Source organism: Ambystoma mexicanum, chromosome 8, assembly GCF_040938575.1.
Source record: "Ambystoma mexicanum isolate Mex_15411 chromosome 8, UKY_AmexF1_1, whole genome shotgun sequence".
Lineage (NCBI taxonomy): Eukaryota > Metazoa > Chordata > Amphibia > Caudata > Ambystomatidae > Ambystoma > Ambystoma mexicanum.
The window spans coordinates 1,042,939,916-1,042,962,235 of NC_090929.1; the positions used below are offsets into that span (position 1 = coordinate 1,042,939,916).

Here is a 22,320-nt window from a genome sequence, read left to right on the forward strand (position 1 = left end):
GAAAAACCCTTGCATGGCTCGAGAGGCGAGACAGTGAGAAAGGATACATAAGGGTGATACAGGACGTGAGGTGGGTGCTAACACGCTAGGGGGCACCAACAGAGGACCCGGACATCGCAGGGGCATTTCCATCCTTCTATGAGTTATATCACCCCCGGCAGGCAGATCCCCCTGTAAATGCGTCGAACATCCTTGATTTGGTGGCAAACCCTGTCTCACGGGACAGCAGGCGCTCGACTCGGATTACAGAAGAGGACGTGGCGACAGCGCTCACTCCGCTCCAATCTGGCAAGACCCCGAGGCCCAACAGATTCCTGGTGGAAACACGGAAGCAACTGGGAGACTTGGTAGTGGGTCCCATGTGTCGCCCATTTAATGCAATGTAAACAAGACTGCCATCTCCAGCTGACCTCAGGAAGGCATGCATTGTGGTACTGCCGAAACCAGGGAAGCCACCGAACTCTGTGCCTCCTATAGACTGATATCACTGATCAGTGGGGAGGCCGAAGTCCTGGCTCGGGTGCTCGCCAACCGACTACTGGGGGGTGATCGTCTCCCTAATGCACCCGGACCAATGCAGGTTTATGCCCTCTAGATCCACGCACATGAATCTCCGCAGAGTACAGTTCGCCATCAGTCAGGCATCGGCAATACCAGACCCACTGGCACTCCTGGTCGTGGACTCTGAGAAAGCCTTTGACTCAGTGGGGTGGGCCTCTCTGTGGGATATCATGGGTCAGACGGGATTTGGTGAGGACTTCATGTCATGGATCAGGATGTTGTACGAATCCCCGAAGGCGGTGGTGCAGCTTGATGGTGTGTCTTCCAGAGCCTTCACTCTAGGGCCAGAGACTCAGCAAGGCTGCCCCCTCTCTCTCCTGCTTGCGCTAGCCATCAAACTCAGAACTGCGCCGGAATGGGTTGGATTCATGTGGCCATGGGGGGTGAGAAAAATAAAGTTATTCACCGTAGTGACTACCTTACTCCTAGTCCATAGTCCCCTTTCCTCCATACTTATGGGGACATTCCTCCATCCTGTGGGACGGGACGGGAGCACTTTTTAAAAAGCATCACATTTTTCAAAAATGTGTCCTTCCTCTCTTTTTACGCTGGGTACCGCACGCGGCCGTAACCCCGCCCTCCTTAGCTCCGCCCAGCGCATCGCCCATCAGTCCTTTTATATCTTCAGGTCTATGACCTTTAAGCATTAACAGATTAAACTTGTCAGAGGGGACGGCGGGCGGGTGTATGGAGGAAAGGCGACTATGGACTAGGAGTAAGGTAGTCACTACGGTGAGTAACTTTATTATACTCCTACCTCCCGTCCACTTTCCTCCAAACTTATGGGAGATTCCCAAGCACTCCTCACAAGAATTACAGGTGGATGGAAACTCTTACTGAAACAGGTTCCTAAGCACAGCTTGACCGAACTGAGCATCAGCCCTGGAGCACAGGCCCAGACAGTAATGCTTACAAAAAGCCGATGGGGAGGCCCACGTAGCCGCTTTCACGATGGTCTCCCAGGGAACATATTTTTGGAAGGCAACGGCAGCCGCCTTGCCCCGCACAAGATGAGCATGAATTCCCTTTGGGGCCCGAAGACCCTGAATGGTATACGCCTCAGAAATACAGGCAGCGATCCATCAGGAGATGGTCGCTTTCGAGGCCGGCTTTCCTTGCGGATTTCCGAAGGTCACAAAGAGTTGTGAAGAGTTCCTAAGCTCAGATGTTCTGTCCAGATAGAACTTAAGGGCTCTTCTAACATCCATGCAGTGCAGAACCCTTTCAGGCTCTGAGGCCGGGTCTGGGAAGAAGACAGGCAATGAAATTGACGGATTCAAATGAAAATCAGAGACCACCTTCGGAAGAAAAGCGGGATTCGTCTGCAGGACAACCTTAGCCTTCTGAAAAGTAAGGAATGGATGCTCTACCGACAAGGCCTGAAGCTCACTTACACGCCTTGCCGAAGTCACACCAATCAAAAAGGACACTTTCCACAAAAGGCACTTAAAATCGATAGTAGCCATGGGCTCAAAAGGCTTTTGACACAATGCCGTAAGGACCACATTCAAATCCCACCTTGGATGCAGGTTGCGAACAGGAGGATAAAGATGCATCAGGCCCACAAAGTGTCTTTTAATGACTGGATTAGACAGTGAAAACGAGCACTGGTTAGTGGACAAATAAGCAGCAGCCGATAGATAAGTCCTGCAGGACAAGACATGGATGCCAGACTCTGCCAAATGTGAAACAAAAGACGGGACTATGTCGATAGTAGCGTCCCTGGGGTCCAGCTGCTTAGCCAAACACTAGTGGCAGAACCAAAGCCATTTTCATCTATACCGAGATTTGTAGAGGGTTTCCTGGCAGCCTGAATGATGCGCATGTAGTCTGCGGACAAATTGTAACACTCTAAAGATCTGAACTCAGGCACCAGGCCGCCAAGATGAACGATTGTGCCACAGCTGCTGATCGCTCTGATGAAGCAGATCAGGGACCAGCAGAAGCTTGAGCGGCGGGCACACCGATAGATGCTGAAGCTCCGAAAACCAAAACCTGGCCGGCCACCAAGGAGCTATGAACAGCAGGGAGCAATTCACTGTGTTATTTAGCTTGCAAAGCACCAGATGGATCAGAGGAAGGGGCGGAAAAGTGTAGTCCTTCATGTTGTGCCATGGCATCTCGAGAGCATCCCCCAGTGAGGAGGCTCCGAGCCCGTTCCTGGAGGGATACACGGGAAGCTTCCTGTTTGTAGACATTGCAAAGAGGTCCACTTCTGGAGTGCCCCAACAGCGAAAAATATCAGAGAGGATCTCTGTGTTCAGTTCCCAACTCATAGCGGACAATTGCTCGTCGGCTGAGGGCATCTGCAGTGACATTCAGCTGGCCCGGGATGTGTACTGCTACCAGCCAGATACCACACTGAATGGCCCATTCCCAAATCTGAATGCCAAGATCCACAAGAGGAGGAGAACTGGTACCCCCTGCTTGTTGATGTAGAACATGGACACCGCATTGTCCGTGCGGACACGGATCACCCTGTTGACAATGCCTGGTTTGAACGCTTTTAGCACCAGGAACATCGCCAAGAGCTCCAGATAATTTATATGAAGCTGTCTGTCCTGTGGCGACCAAAGATCGCAAACGGTTACGCTCACCTGGTATCCACGGAATCGCCACCCAGCCCTGGTTGGATGATTTGCACTCTCGAACCCTCTCCCGGTCCCTTGGTAAGGCCTCTGCTTAAAGATGGGTCTGCAATATAGGAGAGCTGGATTCAAAACCAGATTGTCTATGTTTTCCCACATCCCTTGGCCTCAACTCCTTCCTCCCCTTTGGGCCTTCTCCTCAAGTTAATATTGTAAAAGGTGGATTCTCCGTCCTGCTCCTCGCGGCAGGGGCGCGTAGATGTGGGGGGCGAGCAGCGACCAAGTTACTTCACTGGTGCAAGCCCCCCTGTCGGAATCCAAGCCTGCTGCGACTCCGTAGGTTTGCTGCTTTACAGTCTTTATATGCAGTTCTTATGTTCCTCTTAGTTCGAATAATAATGTCTTGCTTCTTTCCTTTTAGGTATGGAAAGGTATTTTGGTGTTGTCGTGCAGTTTGAAGATGAGCATGGGCCGGTAGGCGAAAGCGCGATGCTGTCCAGTGAATAATGCGCAATGCGCGGCACTGTTACGGCTTTTATATTGCTAAGCGGTGTCTTTTCTCTCCTTGCAGGTTGCGATGTTCCTCGCCAAACGCCGTTATGTTCCAGCAATGATACTGACCAGGAGAGGACTACCCAGGTAAGAATTGTGTGGCTTTCTTCATTCGGGAGGAAACGTGAGTAAACGCTTACTAATGCAATCTTTCTTTCTCCTCTTTCCAGGTTATGGTATTCCAGGATGCATGCGGTGCCGGATGATGGAGTTCGTACCGCCAGGTGAGTGGAACTGAAGTCAGCGATGGATTGAAGACAGGATACTGTTCCAGGTAAGTTTCGTAGTGTTCTTTCCCTCTCTGCAGGTCCTTGTTTTCAGGTAAACTGGCATCAAAGAACTGGACACGGTGAGCGTTACGCTGCCCACAGCAGAATAACGCAAAGCATGTTCTGCTGTTTGGGTGCGGTTTAAATAGTCTCAGGTAAAGTAGTCCAGGTAAAATAGTCCCAGGCCTGCCACACCCAAAGTAGTCCAGGTAAAGTAGTCCCAGGCCTGCCACACCCAAAAGACTAGACCGCATAGCTCAGTTCCTTGTAACTGAGCTATGTGTGTGCCTCCATGTTGGCTGAATTTCCCCCCCCCCCACCCCAAGTTAAATAGTCCCAAGTAAATAGTCCCATTCTAATGTGGTCTTCATGATGGTTATGAGCCTGGCTCCAAAGGCGCCAGGACTGACTCCAAGACAGTCTTGGATGAGGTTTTAAGGCCTTTGACCTGGCCCTAACTGGAAGGCTGACTTGCCAGTGAGGGCCAAGGGCAAGGGTCATGACACAAACCTGAAGATGATCCAACGTCGCACCCCAACCCAGAAGGGAGGAATCCGTTGTGACAGTCAAAAGTGGGCAAAGGGCCTGAAAGGGAGCACCCACCGACAGATGGCAGAGAGACGACCACCACAAGAGGTCCGCCCTCATGAAAGGTGGAACCAGTAGCATTTTGGAATCTGGGTCCACTGCTTGAAGCCATGAGCTTCGAAGAGCCATCTGCGTCAGCCTCATCTTGAGACGAGCAAGAGGAAGAGCCAGCACGCACGAAGCCATGAGACCCAGAAGCCTCTGGAACCATCATGCCGACATACTCTCCGACTGCATAAACACACGACACGTGGCCAACAGATCCACCATTTTGTCGCCAGTCAGGTACACTCTGCAATTGATTTTTTCATCAAGAAGTGCCATTCCTCCTTTAAGAGGAGTTATGTCTCTTGGCCAGACGGAGCAGCGTTTTAGTGCTTTTTGGTGAGAAGGGATGATTTCCTGTGAGTCGTCACATGCCTCATTTGGTTCATTGTTCATTTCAGATAAAGGTGGAGGTATTTTCTTTCTCAGGTCTCCAGACTACACTCTAATGAAGACATGATCTGTAACCTCTCCTTATCCTATTTTCACAACATGCATTCATGAACAGCTTGCCAAGGGGAAAGAAGCAGACGATGGCAGCAAACACGACAAAAGAGAAGAAATATCCTGCAAAATCTTTCAGGAAGCAGAACATTTCCCGCAATTCATGTATCATTTAATTATTCCCCACCATAACACGAAGTGGTGGGGCAATCAGCATCATGGGTTGCTGAGACCGGTTCCACTGACCTTCAGTAATAAGCAGGATTGGCAGTAGTGGGCATTAGATATGATTGGGAATAAAGCCATCAAGCCAGCAAGCAAGAGATCAACAATAACAGCAGCATACAGTGGTTAGTAATCTTGACCATCGGGCATGGCTACCAATACAGATTAGCACATGGGGGGTGGGACCGGCTAAAATTATCAACTGACAGGGTATTAACAATATTGACCATATGAGATTAATAATGCACATAAAACTGGATTGCATACAGATTAGCAGGAATGACAAATCAGACTGTATGAAAACCCTGGCTGAGATAGCCAGTTCTCACAGGCATAGCCGCCTTAGCCTAACAAGCACAGCCTCAGACTCTATTAACCTTCCAAAATGCACATCTTTGCACAAGATCCAACCTCCAACCCCTGGGGCACATTGCAATGCCTCGTGCAAGCCTTCAACTCACATGTAGTTCTCAGCACTCTATCTACCTCAGTACAAAACAAGCATGGCACAACCCTCCGCAAAACCCCAAATGCACATTCTGACCACACCATATACATGCAATTCCCACCCCTCCCCTTGGAAGCACATACACAAGGCCCCACCTTCCACCGATAGTCCAACAGGCACATGTTTGCCTTCCCTCCACACCATCCAATTGACCACAGGAACTTAGGAGGAAAGGAATTCAAGTGGCGAAAAAAGTAATTAAGTGGGAGGGGTGAGGTGGGAGACAGGAAAGGGAGGAGTGAGTTTTAGAGGCTAAATTGCCAACCTTTGGAATGGACGATTTAGGTTCTAATAATGCCTTCCCTACTTGGCCGGCCAAAATGGTACAATCATAGACCAGTAACCTTTGTCACTGTCCATTTATATATCTATCAAACGCAGGCACGCTTACCAATAAAACGAGCACCAATATAAAGCGCTTTATTAAATTGAAATGACTGGCTAAGAGATACAGTGTGGCCTTTTAGCTACACTACAGACTTTTCAACAAAATCATATGAATTCCAATTCTAGTTTTCCACTTTGAATCCCGGTAATCCAGTTTACTTATCTTTCAAAACTCAGGTCAGAAATAAACTTACCGATACAAAAGGCTGATGGACTTTAGCTTAGTGGAAGGAGAATGAAGAACCCTAGAACTGAAGTTTATGCCTTTTGAAGATCATGTTCTAATCAGATTGGCAACAGTTCATACAAAATGTCCAAACTTCATCAGATTAGCGATCTCCTTGTTCTTTTATCCATCAACTTTGAGAGTGCTTAGAAACTGTCAAGGTGCAGGGTGTTGTAAGGGACAGTCAGGGCTCTGTGTAAGACCCCCAAGCATAGGACAACAGGAAAGGGAACAAGACAAAGCAAAAGGAACAGACTCCAGCCTTATCGGAGGCTTCTTTGTCCTTTTTGCAGGAAAAAGGACCTGCAAACCACAGGTCCCAGCAGCCTCCGGGCCGGGAACTACTTTTTCCCTCCCACTGTCGGGAGGGGCACGCGCAGGCGCATGCGTGCAAACAAAGGCCCGGGCTTGTGCTTAAGCAGCCGACCAGAACAGATGCATCTTCCGGAGCTCCTGCCGAGGGGATTCATGCGAGGGGTCACACCCCAAGGAAGAAGCATTCCGGCCCCTCGCTCATGCCAGATAAGTACCTCAAGAGCTTTGGGGAATAATCTGTGCTGTTATTCTAACGCGCTGCAACAGGGAGCTAACACAGAGACAGGAGGGAAGCATTTGTGCTCCAAATCCAAAGAGGGGCACACGCAGGGGGCACAGCCCAGCAACGTCACGTCCCCTGCTGGTGGCAAAGCTAAGTGTTTCACAGCATTTTGCTGCATTTAAAGACGGCGTCTTTTCCCGCATGTTGCATGAAAACTAATGCAAACAGCGCCTTCTAACACGTGCGGCAAAACTTTGGCAATACGATGGGTTTTCTCATTTCTTAGCCACGTGCGGCGAACTTGGGGCACATGTTCTGACTATCAGTAATTAGCCACGTGCGGCAGATACAGCTGCACATCTTTTGTTTGGCATAACAGGTTGCATGAGCAGATTAAAACATTACTGGTGCACGTGTCTGCACTAACCAATCCCTGGGGTGGGGTGTCACCAATCTGTATGCCAATTCTCCTGTATTTATCATGTGTGAATCAAACACAGATCACTAATGCTAATACTCTCTTGCAGCATTTGAACTGCTCCGAGCAACGGACCTGAGAGTGCACAGGCAGGAGGCCAGCACTCACCCCCAGAGCTAAGTGCCTCTTTTGTATCAAAGATTGTACGTAACCACTGTGTGCTTATGGGGTAATAATGTGCATGTACTGTTATTATGTCACCCCTATGTTCCCTTGCCTGTCCACATTTCCTTTCTTTATCCTCATTCCGGTTACCCCCAGTTCGAAACCTTTCCAAACATAGTGATCCTAACCCTCTTTCCCTGCTGGAGTCTCGGAGGCCTGTGTAAGCTCTGTCTTGCCTGCGCCCAGACCGTAGTGGGGGTGGTTGGTTTGTGCCACTCCTGCGTCTGGACTTCGAAGCTGTGACAGAAGCACAAGTCCAAGTATATTATGGCGCCTGAGTGGTACGATCCGGCCAGGCCATGGAGGAACTTATTAAAGTCCTACAGGACTTGCAAGCCAAGCTCAGTGCCACTAGGCTACCCTGGCTACCCAAGTACGCTCTTTGACAGCGCAGACAGCCCCCTTCCCAGGAGGCGCCTCCGCTCCCACTCCCGTTCAGGTACATGTTTCACCAGAGCCAGTAGTCCCATTAGCTCCTCCAGAAAGGTATTCAGGTGACCCACAGAAGTATCAAACCTTTCTGACTCAATGTCAGATTCACTTCCTCACTAAACCAGCACCGTTTAGGGCAACCCAAGCTAGAACGGCCTTTGTTATGTGCTACCTCACCTGTGATGCGGCGGCTTGGGTAAATCCTTTGGTACAAAGACGATGGGGTACTGTATAATTGGGACGAGTTCCAATCTAAATTCGGCAAAATATTAAACCGCAGAGCTGCGGCTATGTGCAAGGACAGGGAGTTGCTTACCCTGCGTCAGGGTAATAAGGAGTTAGTCACATATGTGACTTAGTTTAACAGGCTGGTGGCTGTGGCGGAGTGGCCTCGGAATAAAAGAATGTCCCTCTTTTACCAAGGTCTATGTGACGAACTAAAGGACCTTATCGCACAGGTTGACCCTCAACCCCAAGACTGTCCTGCCATGATTGATCTGGCATTACGCCTTGACCATCGTCAGGCGGAACGACGAGGGGATAAAAAACGAGGGGACTCACGCCCAATAGCCCGACTAGATCAAACACACGTAACTCGTGCCTCAGAAAAATCAGTCGGGGACGAGCCCATGCAGATCGGTTCACCCGGGGCCCACTTACCAAGGACGAAAAGGAACGGCAGTGCAAGAAAGGCCTGTGTTTATACTGTGTAACCACAGGACACTTCGTCAAGGAATGCCCCACGAAACCTAAAGCGCAGGGAAACACTTCGGCTCGGCGGTTGTAGGGGTACTGCAGCCAAGCCAAGTGGTGAAAGTTACCCCAGTCATAGACTTTGTAAACTATGCCCCTCATATTACTTTGCCTGGGTCATTGCAATTCCTAGGACAGGAGGTTAGGGTCGCCTACTCCTAGATACCGGTGCCACGGGTAACTTCATGGACATAACCTACACTACTAAGTTAGGAGTGCCCTTGTGTATGAAGAAAAAAAATCAGAACCAGTGAGGGCTGTGGACAGAACTGCTTTGTGCTCTGGCCCTATAACCCAATGCACTCAAACATTGACGCTATGTTGTCAACAAAACCACAGAAGAAATTTGGTTTGACCTTATAGCGGCACCGCAATTTGGAGTCATCTTGGGATTGCCATGGTTCTCTAAACACAACCCTCACATGAATTGGTCCAAGGGCATCGTATCCTTGTCCTCATCATACTGTCTCTCTCACTGTATATCAGTTGTACAGACCATGACGTTGGTTCAGGGAGCTAAACCAGAACCTACTGTTACAACTACTGAGACGTCAGATCTGAGTGACCTACCGTCCGAGTACCAAGAGTTTAAAGATGTGTTTAGCAAACAAGCTGCTGAAACACTGACGCCCCATCGGCCATTTGATGGCTATATTGACCTCGAACCAGGTGCAATACTGCCCTGTAGTCGCGTGTATGCCCTAACTGAAGCTTAGACAGCACCTGAAAAAGTACATCGATACAAATCTACGAAGTGGATTTATTCGACACTCTAACTCGCCAGTCTCGTCAACACTTTTCTTTGTACCAAAGAAGACTGGCGATTTGAGAACTTGTATAGATTAGAGAGGAATTAATCGTATCACGGTTAAAAACCGGTATCCCTTACCATTGATTCCAGTACTATTGGATCAAGTGCGAGATGCAGCTGTGTACACGAAATTAGATCTTCAAGGGGCCTATCACCTGGTACTAGTACGGGGTGCTACCGAAATACTTGGAAATTTCCGCTGTAGTATATATCTATGATATATTGATATATTCTCCAAACATGCATGAGCATGTTAGACACGTTAAGGCAGTACTGCAACGGCAGCAAGAGCACAGCCATTCGCCAAGCTCGAGAAATGCGAATTTCACCGCACCACAGTAGAATTTTTGGGATACTTCCTGACTCCATCTGGGGTACAGATGGACCGGAGGAAGGTACATGCAGTGGTAGAGTGGCCAGCTCCCACGTCCTTGAAGGAGGTACAATCCTTTTTAGGATTCGCCAATTTTTTACCAGCGTTTCATTAAGAACTTTTCTGAATTAGTCACGCTCTTCACAGCATTGCTTAAAAAAGGGAAAATATTCTGATGGGATGAAGTGGCTGAACAAGGCTTTCAGCGGTTGGAATTGGCATTTACTTCTGCACCAGTGCTACGACATCCCGACCTAAGCCAACCATCCCTGTTTGAAACTGACGCATCAAGTTATGCTTTAGGGGCTATACTTTCCCAACGAGACCCCAAGACGGGATTACTGCATCCAGTAGCATATTATTCCCAAAAACGACTTCCCGCAGAAGTAAACTACACCATAGCCGACCGAGAACTGTTGGCAGTAAAGGCAGCGTTTGATGAATGGTGACACTACCTGCTAGGAGCTCGACATCCAATCACTGTCATGACGGATCATCGGAATCTACAGTTTATTAAAACCTCAAAAACACTTAGCCCCTGCCAACTTCGGTGGGCACTGTCCTTTTCAAGTTTTAAAATCCCTAATTACGTATCGTCCGGGAACAAACAATATGAAAGCTGATATCCTGTCACGGTATCCAGAGCCTGAGGACAAAGGTACGGGTGAAGCTCGCCCAATAGTTCCAGCTAACCGGATAATTGGGCTAGTAGGTAGGCCTAACATCTTTGATGATGTGTTAAGAGCTATGCCCGCACAAGATCTGCAAGAATGGTGTTCTCGGGGGGGTTGCAGCATACCTTGATAGACGGTATACCATACTACGCTAAGACCTTATACTTACCTACACCAGCACTCAGCAAGGAAGTAATGCGTTGGTGTCACAATACCACTCTAGCCGGACATCCTGGTATAACAAAAACCCAGCAAAACGTGGCAAGACATTTCTGGTGGCCCACGTTGCTTCGGGATGTGCGGGTTTATGTATTAGACTGTAGCACTTGCAGCAGACAAAATGCTCGCCATCAGAATCTGGCGGGTTTACTTCAGCCATTGCCAACTCCGCCAACTCCTTGGCATACGGTTATTGTGGATTTTATTGTGGATTTACCACCAGTGTAAAAGTACTCTTCAATCTTAGTTGTTGTGAACTCCCTTAATAAAATGAGCCACTTCATTCCGTGCATCAGCGTTCCCACTGCTGGTGAAATAGCAGAGTTATGTCTGCATAATGTGGTACGTCTACATGGGTAACCCACGCGTGTTTCAGATAGAGGCCCACAATTTACCTCTCGGCTTTGACAAGTATTTTGTCAGCTAATCGGGATGGAGGTCAGTTTATCACCCAGAAACAGACGGTCGAACCAAAAGGGTAAACCAATGTCTGGAACAGTACTTAAGCTGTTACACGGCTAATGCCGAGACATCGTTGGTCCAATATGTCTGGCTGGCTGAGATAGCCTATAACTAAACAGTACATAATTCCACAAAGCATACTCCATTTTTTGGCGCATATGGGTTTCATCCCCGAGTGTTGCCCACAAAACCGAACGATCATCTAACAAATCTACCCACCCCATTGGGGCATCAGGCACATGCACAGCAAGTATGGGGGGACATTCAGGTAAATTTAGAAGTCGCAAAAAGATACTATAAATATTATGCAGACAAAACAAGAGGTAAAAATCCCCAGTACAAACAAGGCGACAGAGTCTGGTTATTAACCCCAAACATTAAATTATCTGGCCTCGTAAATTAAAGCTTCGGTTCTTAGGTCCCTTTACTGTATCGGATATAGTCAATCCAGTGGCAGTGAGGCTGGCATTACCCCACCAAATGAAAATTCACCCCACTTTCCATGTGTCCTTGTTGAAACCAGCCCCGCCCTCTATTCGCACTGAGAGACCACCACCCATAATAGTACAAGGACATCCAGAGTATGAAGTCTGAGCCATTTTAAATTCTCACCAACGTAATGATGGGCTTTATTACTTGGTCGACTGGGTGGGATATGGTCCTGAGGAACGATCTTGGGAAACGGCGCACAATGTCCACGCCCCTAGATTGGTAAAAGCATTTCATATGAATCATCCTGGAAAACCTAAACCCAAGCCCTTCTGTCTGTGTGTGGGGGGGGGGTGAGTACTGTCAAGGTGCAGGGTGTTGTAAGGGGCAGTCAGGGCTCTGTGGAAGGCCCCAAGCACAGGACACCAGGAAAAGGAACAAGACAAAGCAAAAGCAACAGACTCCAGCCTTATCGGAGGCTTCTTTGTCCTTTTTGCAGGAAAAAGGACCTGCAACTACAGCCTCCAGGCCGGGAACTACTTTTTTCCTCCCACGTCGGGAGGGGCACGCGCATGCGCGCAAAGGCACGGGGCTGCACACAACCAGAACAGACGCATCTTCCGGAGCTCCTGCCGAGGGGATTCACGTGAGGGGCACGCCCCAAGGAAGAAGCATTCCGGCGCCTCGCTCATGCCAGATAAGTACCGCAAGAGCTTTGGGGAATAATCCGTGCTGAGATTCTAACGTGCTGCAACAGGGAGCTAGCGCGGAGACAGGAGGGAAGCATTTGGGCTCCAAATCCTCAGAGGGGCACACACAGGGGGCACAGCCCAGCCACGTCAAGTCCCCTGCTGGTGGCAAAGCTAAGTGTTTCACAGCATTTTGCTGCATTTAAAGACAGCGTCTTTTCCCGCATGTTGCATGACAACTAATGCAAACAGCGCCTTTTAACAAAAGCCACCTCAGCCACGTGCAAACTTTGGCAGCACAGTGTGCTCTTTTCGTTGCAAGCCACGTGCGGCAAAACTTTGGCAACACAATGGGTTTTCTCATTTCTTAGCCACGTGCGGCGAACTTGGGCCACATGTTCGGACTATTAGTAATAAGCTACGCGCGGCGGATACAGCTGCACATCTTTTGTTTGGCATGAGCAGATTAACATTACTGGTGCATGTGTCTGCACTAACCAATCCCTGGGGTGGGGTGTCACCAATCTGTATGCCAGTTCCCCTGTATTTACCATGTGTGAATCAAACACAGATCATTAATGCTAATACTCTCTTGCAACATTTGAACTGGTCCGAGCACCGGACCTGAAAGTGCACAGGCAGGAGGCCAGCACTCACCCCAGAGCTAAGTGCCTCTTTTGTATCAAAGATTGTGTGTAACCACTGTGTGTGTATTGGGTAATAATGCGCATGTACTGTTATTATGTCACCCCTATGTTCCCTTGCCTGTCCACATTCCCTTTCCTAATCCTCATTCCGGTTACCCTCCATTCAAAACCTATCCAAACATCGTGATCCTAACCTTCTTTCCCTGCTGGGGTCTCGGAGGCCTGCGTAAGCTCTGTCTTGCCGGCCCTCAGACCGTAGTGGGGGTAGTTGGTTCGTACCACTCCTGCGCCTGGACTTCGAAGCTGTGACAGAAACCAACTGAACAGGAGTAGCCACAACAGGGTTAATACAGGAACACTAAGGAGGAGTGGTGTGGGTTACTTGCTAAATTACAATCCAAACCTTCCGATGGCTATAATCATGTAAATCATTTAGGTGTACTAAACACTACTTATTACCTGCTTGCAACTAATGTGTACTACTTTGCAACCCTGTGATTTCATCAATCTAACTACTGCTAAATTAAGTCATCATGCCTTCAGCATTTGCAGTTGGTTATTTATTTATATTAGCAATCCCTGTTTAGTAACAGGATGCAGCCTTAGCGTTTTCAATACTTTGTTACATAAGATACACTGCTCCATCATCAGAGTCAAGGATCACTGGATCCCTTCTTGTGATGTCACACAGTAGGGTCAAGAGTTGTGTGAGGTCATGTTCACAGACCCTATGATTTGGTGAGATGTCACAGAAATACCCACTTTTAACGCAGCTTATTGCCCGACGGGTTAGCTTTCCTGAACGGTGGCCTGCCAGGTTTAGACAATGCTGAAATTGGACCATTCTCTGGCAGGACCTGAAGTGGCAAGGAGACCCAGAGATGGCACGCTGATCACGTAAGGAGTGGGTCAGGAGGGAGGAAGAGGTGAAGGGTGAGGTAAGTGTTTGTGTGGTGGTATGATATGATATTTTATTTATATCACGCTCATCCACAAGTGTTTCAGAGCGCGACCAGGCAAAGGGAGGGGAACAGGGGAGAACAAAAACAGCGATCTTACTAGGCCCAGTGACATGAAGAGCGTGCAAGTGCATGGAAAGGGGGGGGGAGTGGAAAGTGCAGAACAGAGGAGAGGACAGAATAAATATTAATAAGTACAATAAATAAAGGCGATAAGTAGTGATAGTGCAGCCAGCAAGTGGCAAAGCCCTAGGTTAGTCAGATAGGGTGTCTCTGATAAGTGCAGAGGAAAAGTGGGTGGGGGACTGTATGGGTACAGATACAGACCTCAGTGCCAGGGGTGGCCCGGAGGCAGTGCAGGAGGGTGGCAGGGTGAGCAGGTACCTGGGTCCGAAGGACAAAGGGTGGCCAGGTGCACAGTGTCGAGAGATCAAAGCAGATCAGCAGGGGAGAAGAGGGGCAAAGGCAGCAGCGAAGAGGAAGGTCTTGAGCTGCTTCCGGAACCGGAAGTGGTCCTCCTCAAGTTTCAAGATGGCAGGGAGGCTGTTCCAAAGGGAGGACCCAGCCGAAGACAGAGCTCTACCCCCAGCTCGTTTCTCTGAAAAACGGCTCACCCTGAGGGAGTTAGAGGAAGAGGAGCAAAGGGCTTGAGAGGGGAGGTATTTATAGAGGGATAGTTTAAGGGGTGGGGGAGGGTGGAGTGAAGGATGGCAGAGGGGGGTGAAGGGCAGGGGGACATGGAGAGGAGGCGTCCCCCAAACAAGATGAGGGAGTTGGGTGGGGGAAGGAAGGCAAAGCGTCTCTGGGGTTTGCAGGGGATTTCCCTGCATCAGGGAAGGGGCAAAGGCAGAGCGGGTTGTGACGAATCAAGAGTATTTGTTCCTTCTCCCCAGAGGGGGGCCACCCATGGTGAGGCTAGGGAGGTGAGCCCGCTATGCAAGACCCTCCCTAGGGGTCTGGGCCAGTGAGACCTCACTGTAAGGGACTTCCCTCTAGGGCACAAGGACTCTCAACCCAACAAGGAACTCCCTATACCAGCAACAATACAAGCTTATTTGGGATTATCTTCTATACCAAGTCAAACGTCTTCTAACGACTTCAGGTAATGTTGGCTCAACTATGAAATCTGAAGCCAAACGAAATGTCCCTTTGCATTCTGACGTATATGTAACTGAGATGAATCGATTGGGAGAGAGAAGAGAGCCATACGCATGGGTCGCCTTCTAACGTTGATATGCCTTGGAGGGGTGCAGTAGTTAGGAACTGCAGAACCTTTGATTGTCAGCGAAGGAGAGAACGCCAGCCAAGAATGCCGAAAGACTAATGTTGCAAATAGGGGAGAATCCGCTGACAGGACGGGGTCCATGAGACCGTCAATTGTGGTGGCATGACCATGGGATATACGCCGTGGGCCTGGGGCCAGACGAACGATGACGATGAAACCGTCAGGAACGGGAGAAATTAAATGTTCCCACTGGCCGAGCGACGCTGAATAGCCAGAGTTAACCAGACGCTCGAAGCGACTCAGCGGCTGAGTCAGGAAGACTACAGCAGAGCGTAGCTGCTCAGTTTCGACGACAGACGCCAGAAATCTAAACCCCGGGAATGAAGGTACCGGGGTAGAGCGAGAGAGGGGGAGGCAACAGAGACTACAGATTAAATATGAAATGAAATAAAATAATTAATGTGAAACGCTGAGAAACTACAAGAGTGTACTGGGAAGAACTGAAGAAGTTGCCAAGTGTCACGTTTGTCAAACATTGGAACATTCTAGGAAAAGACAATGAAAGCCATTTAATATTAAGTTTAAGTACAAAGCACAGCATTAGAAGAGAACAAGAGCGGGGTAAACAAGTGGAAAGGCCCCTGGAGTGGTGGAAACACTATAGGAGTAAATAAAATGTCAGAGGGAATGTGAAAGCCTGACACCACGAGAGCGCATGCTGGGAGGAACCCAGGCAGTTGCCCAGTGTTACATTAGTCAAACATTGGAACATTCTAGGAAAAGTCTGTGAAAGCCATTCAATCTTAAGTTTAAGTACAAAGGCCAGCATTAGAAGAGAAGTAAGCCAGTGTAAAGAGCCCATAAGTAGTAGAACCACTATAGTGAAAAGAAGGAGCAGGAGGAACCTAGTCCTAACAAAGCAGACCTCAGTACAAGGACAGCATAGAACAGAAAACAAGGAGGAAGAATTATAAGACCCTATATTCAGAAGGAAAATAAGACTGACAGTAAGGTCATTAGGAAGTCTGGAAAATATCAGCAAATTTGAACAGGAAATGTGTCCTACAAGCTAAGAGAGCTCACCAGAAAACTTCAGAACAATATTACTTATGGACTGATTTTGAAAACAGGAAGATTACAAACATTTCATGTCGCAAAAACACTGGAGGAAAGGCCTTACATCCAGCAGGCGGAAAGGAGACCTGCCACAGAGAATACAAACTGCCAATCTTTACTTAGTTATTACTTTCAGTGATAGGGCAAGTTAGATTTTGGACTGTGGACATTTAATTTTGTACTCTTCCTGACAGACGAGCACCCTTATTTAGGTCTGTTAGGCAGAGATTATTCCTGATAGCAGTAGGGCAAGATAGGCATGTTCCGTTATTATTTAAATAAAAAGCATCATCATGTCTACCGTGTGTCCAAGTCCTTGTTCTGGTTTGCCACAAGGCCCAGAAAAGTTATCTGTTGCACCAAAAAAGGCCCGTGGGGTAATCACTTGGATCCCATGCTACTATGTCCCAATAGAACATTTTTTCACTTGTGCAACATTGCATAAAATTGTGACCATGGCCAAGTACATTTCCTCTACAACTAATAGCAACAAATATCCACCACGTGGTGTGGATTCTAGTGAAGTAAATTGACCTACTGCAATTACCATTTCTCAAGAACAAGCACATGATTCTTCGGTACTGGACAAATCTTTTATTAGGATCTGTCACAATCTGAGCAAGGACACCAATTTGTCAAATAGGTCCCTCTGGGAACAGTAAAATCCCTATCTCAAACGCACGTGGGATTTAGACACTTGGAAGGTAATATAAATGTTGGTGAGCCATTTGCTACACCCCATGAAAGCAAACAGCGTTTGAGTGCTATCTATAACTCTCCATTAGATAAATTGGGCCCTGCCTCCATTTCAGTCCTGCACCTAGTTTTGTAGTCTATGGTACGGCTGTATGACATCAAGGAAACCATCCAGCACAACTCAGCCTTGCTATCCACTACTTCAAACAAACGGAAGGTGAATCAACAGTACACCTCAAAGGTTAATACCATGGGGTCCCTACCAATGCAAGACCTGTAGCCAACTATCATGAGGTTAGACCAGATCAAGGACATCTTGATATGTCAGTCAATGTCATTGATGTTCCCCAAAGGTCAGGAAAGGTTAAGTCCAACGCAGGATACGTTCAAATCTCCAGATCCATCTAACTCAATGAATTGCATTATCGAGGTGGATGACTCGGACCATTTGGCTCAGGTGCAACCCCTGATGACCATACAAAATCCATAAAAAAGACAGAAAAATACATCCAAATCCAATATAAACGAAAAATGTTTGTTCCTCGAAGACATTTCTATGAGCATTATCTATTATCTACAAGATGATTAATTTAAACATTCAGTCATTATTGATCGACGAACCCTCTTGCACCTGATCCGATTCCAAAGCCTTGTAAGCTAATAAGAAAACTAAGAAAAAGGTAAACAGCACTTTGCAAATGATGATAAATATATTTGTCCTCCCTAATAAGCAAGATAAGGAGTCAAACAGTGCTTATCCTGCAGAGTTGATCGAGTTTCCAGTAAGGAATGAGACTATGGAAACGCCTTCTCCTATATCCAGTAGTTTGCTTGCCGTATTACAATCTTTGGAAGCAGAAGATGTTACACTGATGAATACTAAAACCAAGAATGATATTCAGACCACTCTGATAAGTAATCAAGGGAAAGGACCGGGGTCCGATTCATTAAGTACAGTAGGAAAGTCAGTCAGTAGGATAATTGGATTTTAGAACAGACAGGTCAATGACTGTATGCTGCTCAATTGGTCTGGAAGACTGCACATTTTCTCACGATACCTCCTTTGATACTGGTCCACTGCAGTAATATCGATTGGGTAGACCTACATGAAGAGGGCAGTGAAAGAGTAGTGGTTCACTTCTTATCTTCAATTGTGGCAGGGCTTGTCTGGGACCGAACGTACCATTTTAGATCGATGGGTATTGATTTTTACAATCTTATTAATTCTGCACAGAACAAAAACATTACTAAGACTAGTGATTGTAAAACAAGGACTTTAAAGTATCCTTCGCATCTTTAACAATCAAACGGGATTCAAATTAAAATGGGCAGAGATTAGTCTCCGGAGTCAATAAAGAATGTAAACATAATAAAAGGTAACCACGAAGACTGGTATTGGTTAGCATCAGCACCTTATAGAGATAGCAGAAAGAAGAAAGCACTGCCTCAACTTTAGCTTAAACCACTTATAATGACTATCTTGGAATAGTTGCGAGTTCAAGAATATTGTATACTAGCAAAAGCACCTGTTCTCCGAATGGGTTCTGTAGACAGACATGATAATGCTCATCAATTGTTAAAAATCAATGATCCTGTACGTCACTGTTCCGATTCACTTATCGCTTGATGTGCTTTGCACCCTGAAGTAAATTGCAAAGAGAATGGATGGGTGTGGCTGGCTGACATACCCTGGAGCAGATGTTGGGGGGGGAGGGGGCGAGAGTTGCAACGAAGATAGCTGAACAGAGCAGAAAAGAGTCACAAGCTATATAAAAAAATACATTAAAAAAAGACAGTGAAACGATTGAAAAAGCAACTGTGAAGTTGTCTGAAGAGAAGCGCTGTGTTTATACCCATTGAGGAAAGAGGCGTCCTGCCATTTCCATGGAGATAAGTCATTAGCTGGCGCACAGGGAACGTTTAACGAGACGTGAATTTGCGTTGTGAAATGGGCAGAACGCGTCTAGTTATGTCAGCTTCAGGGGCGGGTGATATGATTTAGTGCCGCAGGGGTACTTTAACTTAGGGCGATCGATCCAGGGATAAGATTAGCACAAGATGGCTGCGCCCGACTCGTTGATTTTGCATGTGTAAAAGTGAGGAAAACTAAGGTAAGGTGCATAGGAAATGTTTTTACGATCGATCACAGTTTGCTTAAAACAACATGCCTGAACGCTCAGGACAATTACATTTTTGAGCGTACTATTCCTTTAATATACAATAGTTCTGGCAGGGTTCCAATACACACTGACAATTAACATTTCATTAGTTCCTTCATCATTTCCCCTTTGTATTTTTATAGCCAACAATTCATCACAAGATGCATCTATAATAGAATGCAAAAACCTCAGTTTAAGATCTATAGCAATAGAAAGGCCTTCACTCGGTCGACCACTTAGGCCCTTTCTTTCCCTTTTTGAAAAAAGAGACTGTGTATCCATCAATATACAGGTGATTCAATAACTTTGTCTCCTGAAGTAAAATAATGTCCAGTTCACCCAAAACCGAAAAAAAGGAAGAGTTCCCGTAATCTATATTCATAAAAGTGAAAATTTGTGGGCGGCTGGGTTTGTGGCAAAGCGTTTGTTCCTTATAAATTCCACACAATTCCACCAATCTGCACCACATTTTGCATAGTTATCTGTTGGGACCCTCTGGACATTACTGGCTACATGAGATTTGGACACCCCACCCCTTTCCCTGGATTTCAGCACCTTCACACATGAGACAGTTGCCTGAAATCAGCGAAACATCAATGTGGTCGTAGTAGGACCAGTACCGGCACAAGGAACAAAACCAGAGATATTTGCACCGCAACCAACTGCATCACAGCAGGGTGAGGTAACTGGTGGGGAAGAGCACAGGCATTCCCAGCTGACAGTACAGGGGATTTTCACACACTGTGCTGCAACCCGAAGTATACAATTTGTAGTATATTTGTGCCATCAACATCAGCAGCAACAAAATAAAATACAAATGAGCTTTTATGAATAGTTGTTTCAATTTTTCAGTGAATCAAGGACACGCTCACTTGTCTATATATATGATATGATATATGAAATGGCATAACGCACCTATACATAAGAGTTTCAAGGTGTGATAAGGCAAGGGAGGAGAAACAGAGGGAAGACAGGGAACGATTTTACTAGGACAGGTGACATTGAGATCGTGCAAGTGCAGGGGAGAGGGGAGGGAAAAGTGCAGGGGTAAGGGGGGGCAGTGCAATACATAGGATAACAATAAAATAAATAAGACAATACATAAGATAAACAATAAATAAGACAAATAAATGTTCGGTCAGCTGGTGGCAAGTCTATGACGGACATGAAAGAATGGTTGGTGCCCCTTTATGCTCAACTACTCCACAACCATCCATCCCCCTCCATTATAACCCACTACAGTACTGGGTGGGTGGGAATGGCCAAGGTGCCAAACACCATGTACACTTCAACGGTGTCTTCTGCACAGGGGCCATTGTTCACATGGCCTCCTCAGACCCAGTGTCTCCAGGCTCCCCTCTAGCAGACTGTGCCCCTGCAATTCAGCTAAGTGTGTCTCCCATCAGCAGTGTTCCGGGCCTATTCTGCATGCCTCATGCCCATCCACCCCCCCTCCAGTATCAATGGCAGTTTGCACCTGTGGCCCTGTGCTCCCAAGGTGGCTGGTAGAGTGGGAACGGGCAAGGTGCCAAACACCATGTACAATTCAAAGGTATCTTCCGCACAGGGGCCATTGTTCTCATGGCCTCCCCAGATCCAGTGTCTCCAGGCTCCCCTCTCGCAGACCACGCCTGAAACATGTCACACATTCACATACACACCCACTGTTCTAATCCTTTATAAACCCATTGATATTTTGCCAGAGAACATCTCTGAGCACTGGAAGGCAACTCTTTATCTTGCTACCTGTTCTCCTGCTACTCGCTCCTCTGCTTGCTGAATCTAATAGTATGTTAGTCACGGTAAGGGCAGGTCACCTATTAACTTCTCTATATTCATCTATTTTTGATCTCACATTTTCTATCTATTTTGACCGAATGTACCCAATAGTGTACTGTTCATCTCAATGACTTACCATTGTCTAATGTTTCAAGTGTTTTGATCTCGATACATAGCACATTTAATCAATGTCCATTGTAATCGATTTTTCTCACTTTCTTGCATCAATCTCATGCATGTAATTATTTATATATTTTTATACAGATCTTATAGATTTTTAAAGAATGCCTGCTTGTATGGTTTTCGGTTGCCCTTCTAGGAGCCATGTCAAAAGTCAGGGCCCAGTTCTGCATACATTCCCAAGGAATATTGATTCAATAAGAAGATGGGTTAGATATTGTGGTTTTGCAGTGGACAAGATTGAAGGTAGAACACAGGATGTCTTGGATGCCGTGAGGGCCAATCGATTCCGCACCTGCAGCCTGCACTTTATAGACGATATGTACGACCAATCAAAGTACACAAAAAAAGCGGCAACCCAGAATTTATCGTAAATTGCTTCCAAATGCAATTCCAACTCTATTGATGCACACGCGGCCTCAGGCGAGTCCCAGGATGATGAATTGGCTGTAGGCGGTGGGGTACTGAAAAGGTAACTTCATTAACAGATTGGTGCTTTCGGTGTAAATGTCTTACTAAAGTTTGCATATTTACCAGATTGTATTACATTTTCACTATACCACATTTTACTATACATCTGTCTCTGGTTTATGGAGCCTCAAATGAAGTAATTGTGACCATAGAAAACAATGCCCTTGAAAAGAAGCATAATGTTTTCGTAATCGGTTGCTTGACATGTGCATTTCTTTAGGAGAGCATACTGACGGAAGCACAGACCCTCGCAAGTGATGAAACCATCTACAGGTCCAGTATACCAATGGTGAGGTTTCTATTCGACAGTTGATGCTCCCCTAATGCAAATCTAATTTTCCCTTGGACCACTTTATGACAATGCACTGAAAATGAAGGAGCAAGATTCTGCATCCATTTGTGTTCCGGAGTCAACAACAACTTCAAGCGCCTATCAGGTTATTTTATTTCACTTTTTTTATTTACCAGAATGTATTATGCTTGGAATTTCAAATAATATGAAAATGTTTATGTATCCTGTCGGTTGTCTTAATATGCTCAATTTAACATTTGGGATGTTCCACCAATGTTTGTATATTGTACATCAACAATTGAATGCTATTAAACTCGAATTTCAAAGTTATAAAATGTATTGAGAAGTATTTAATTATGCTGATTTAATTTGGTGTATGA

At 46.7% G+C, this 22,320-nt stretch overlaps 2 protein-coding genes across 2 annotated transcripts in view; one reads left to right on the forward strand and one right to left on the reverse strand.

Moving 5' to 3' along the window:
- The window catches only part of POLR3A (RNA polymerase III subunit A), a 1,042,059-nt gene that overhangs the window by 883,887 nt on the left and 135,852 nt on the right, over window positions 1-22,320 (reverse strand). The gene's annotated exons all lie outside the window — the stretch shown is intronic.
- RPS24 (ribosomal protein S24) overlaps window positions 2,439-22,320 on the forward strand; it is a 258,861-nt gene continuing 238,979 nt past the window's right edge. The window contains exon 1 of the mRNA XM_069611008.1: window positions 2,439-2,448. Within this exon, the coding sequence (XP_069467109.1) occupies window positions 2,447-2,448 (2 nt within the window). The 5' untranslated portion in view covers window positions 2,439-2,446. The remainder of the gene's footprint in view (window positions 2,449-22,320) is intronic.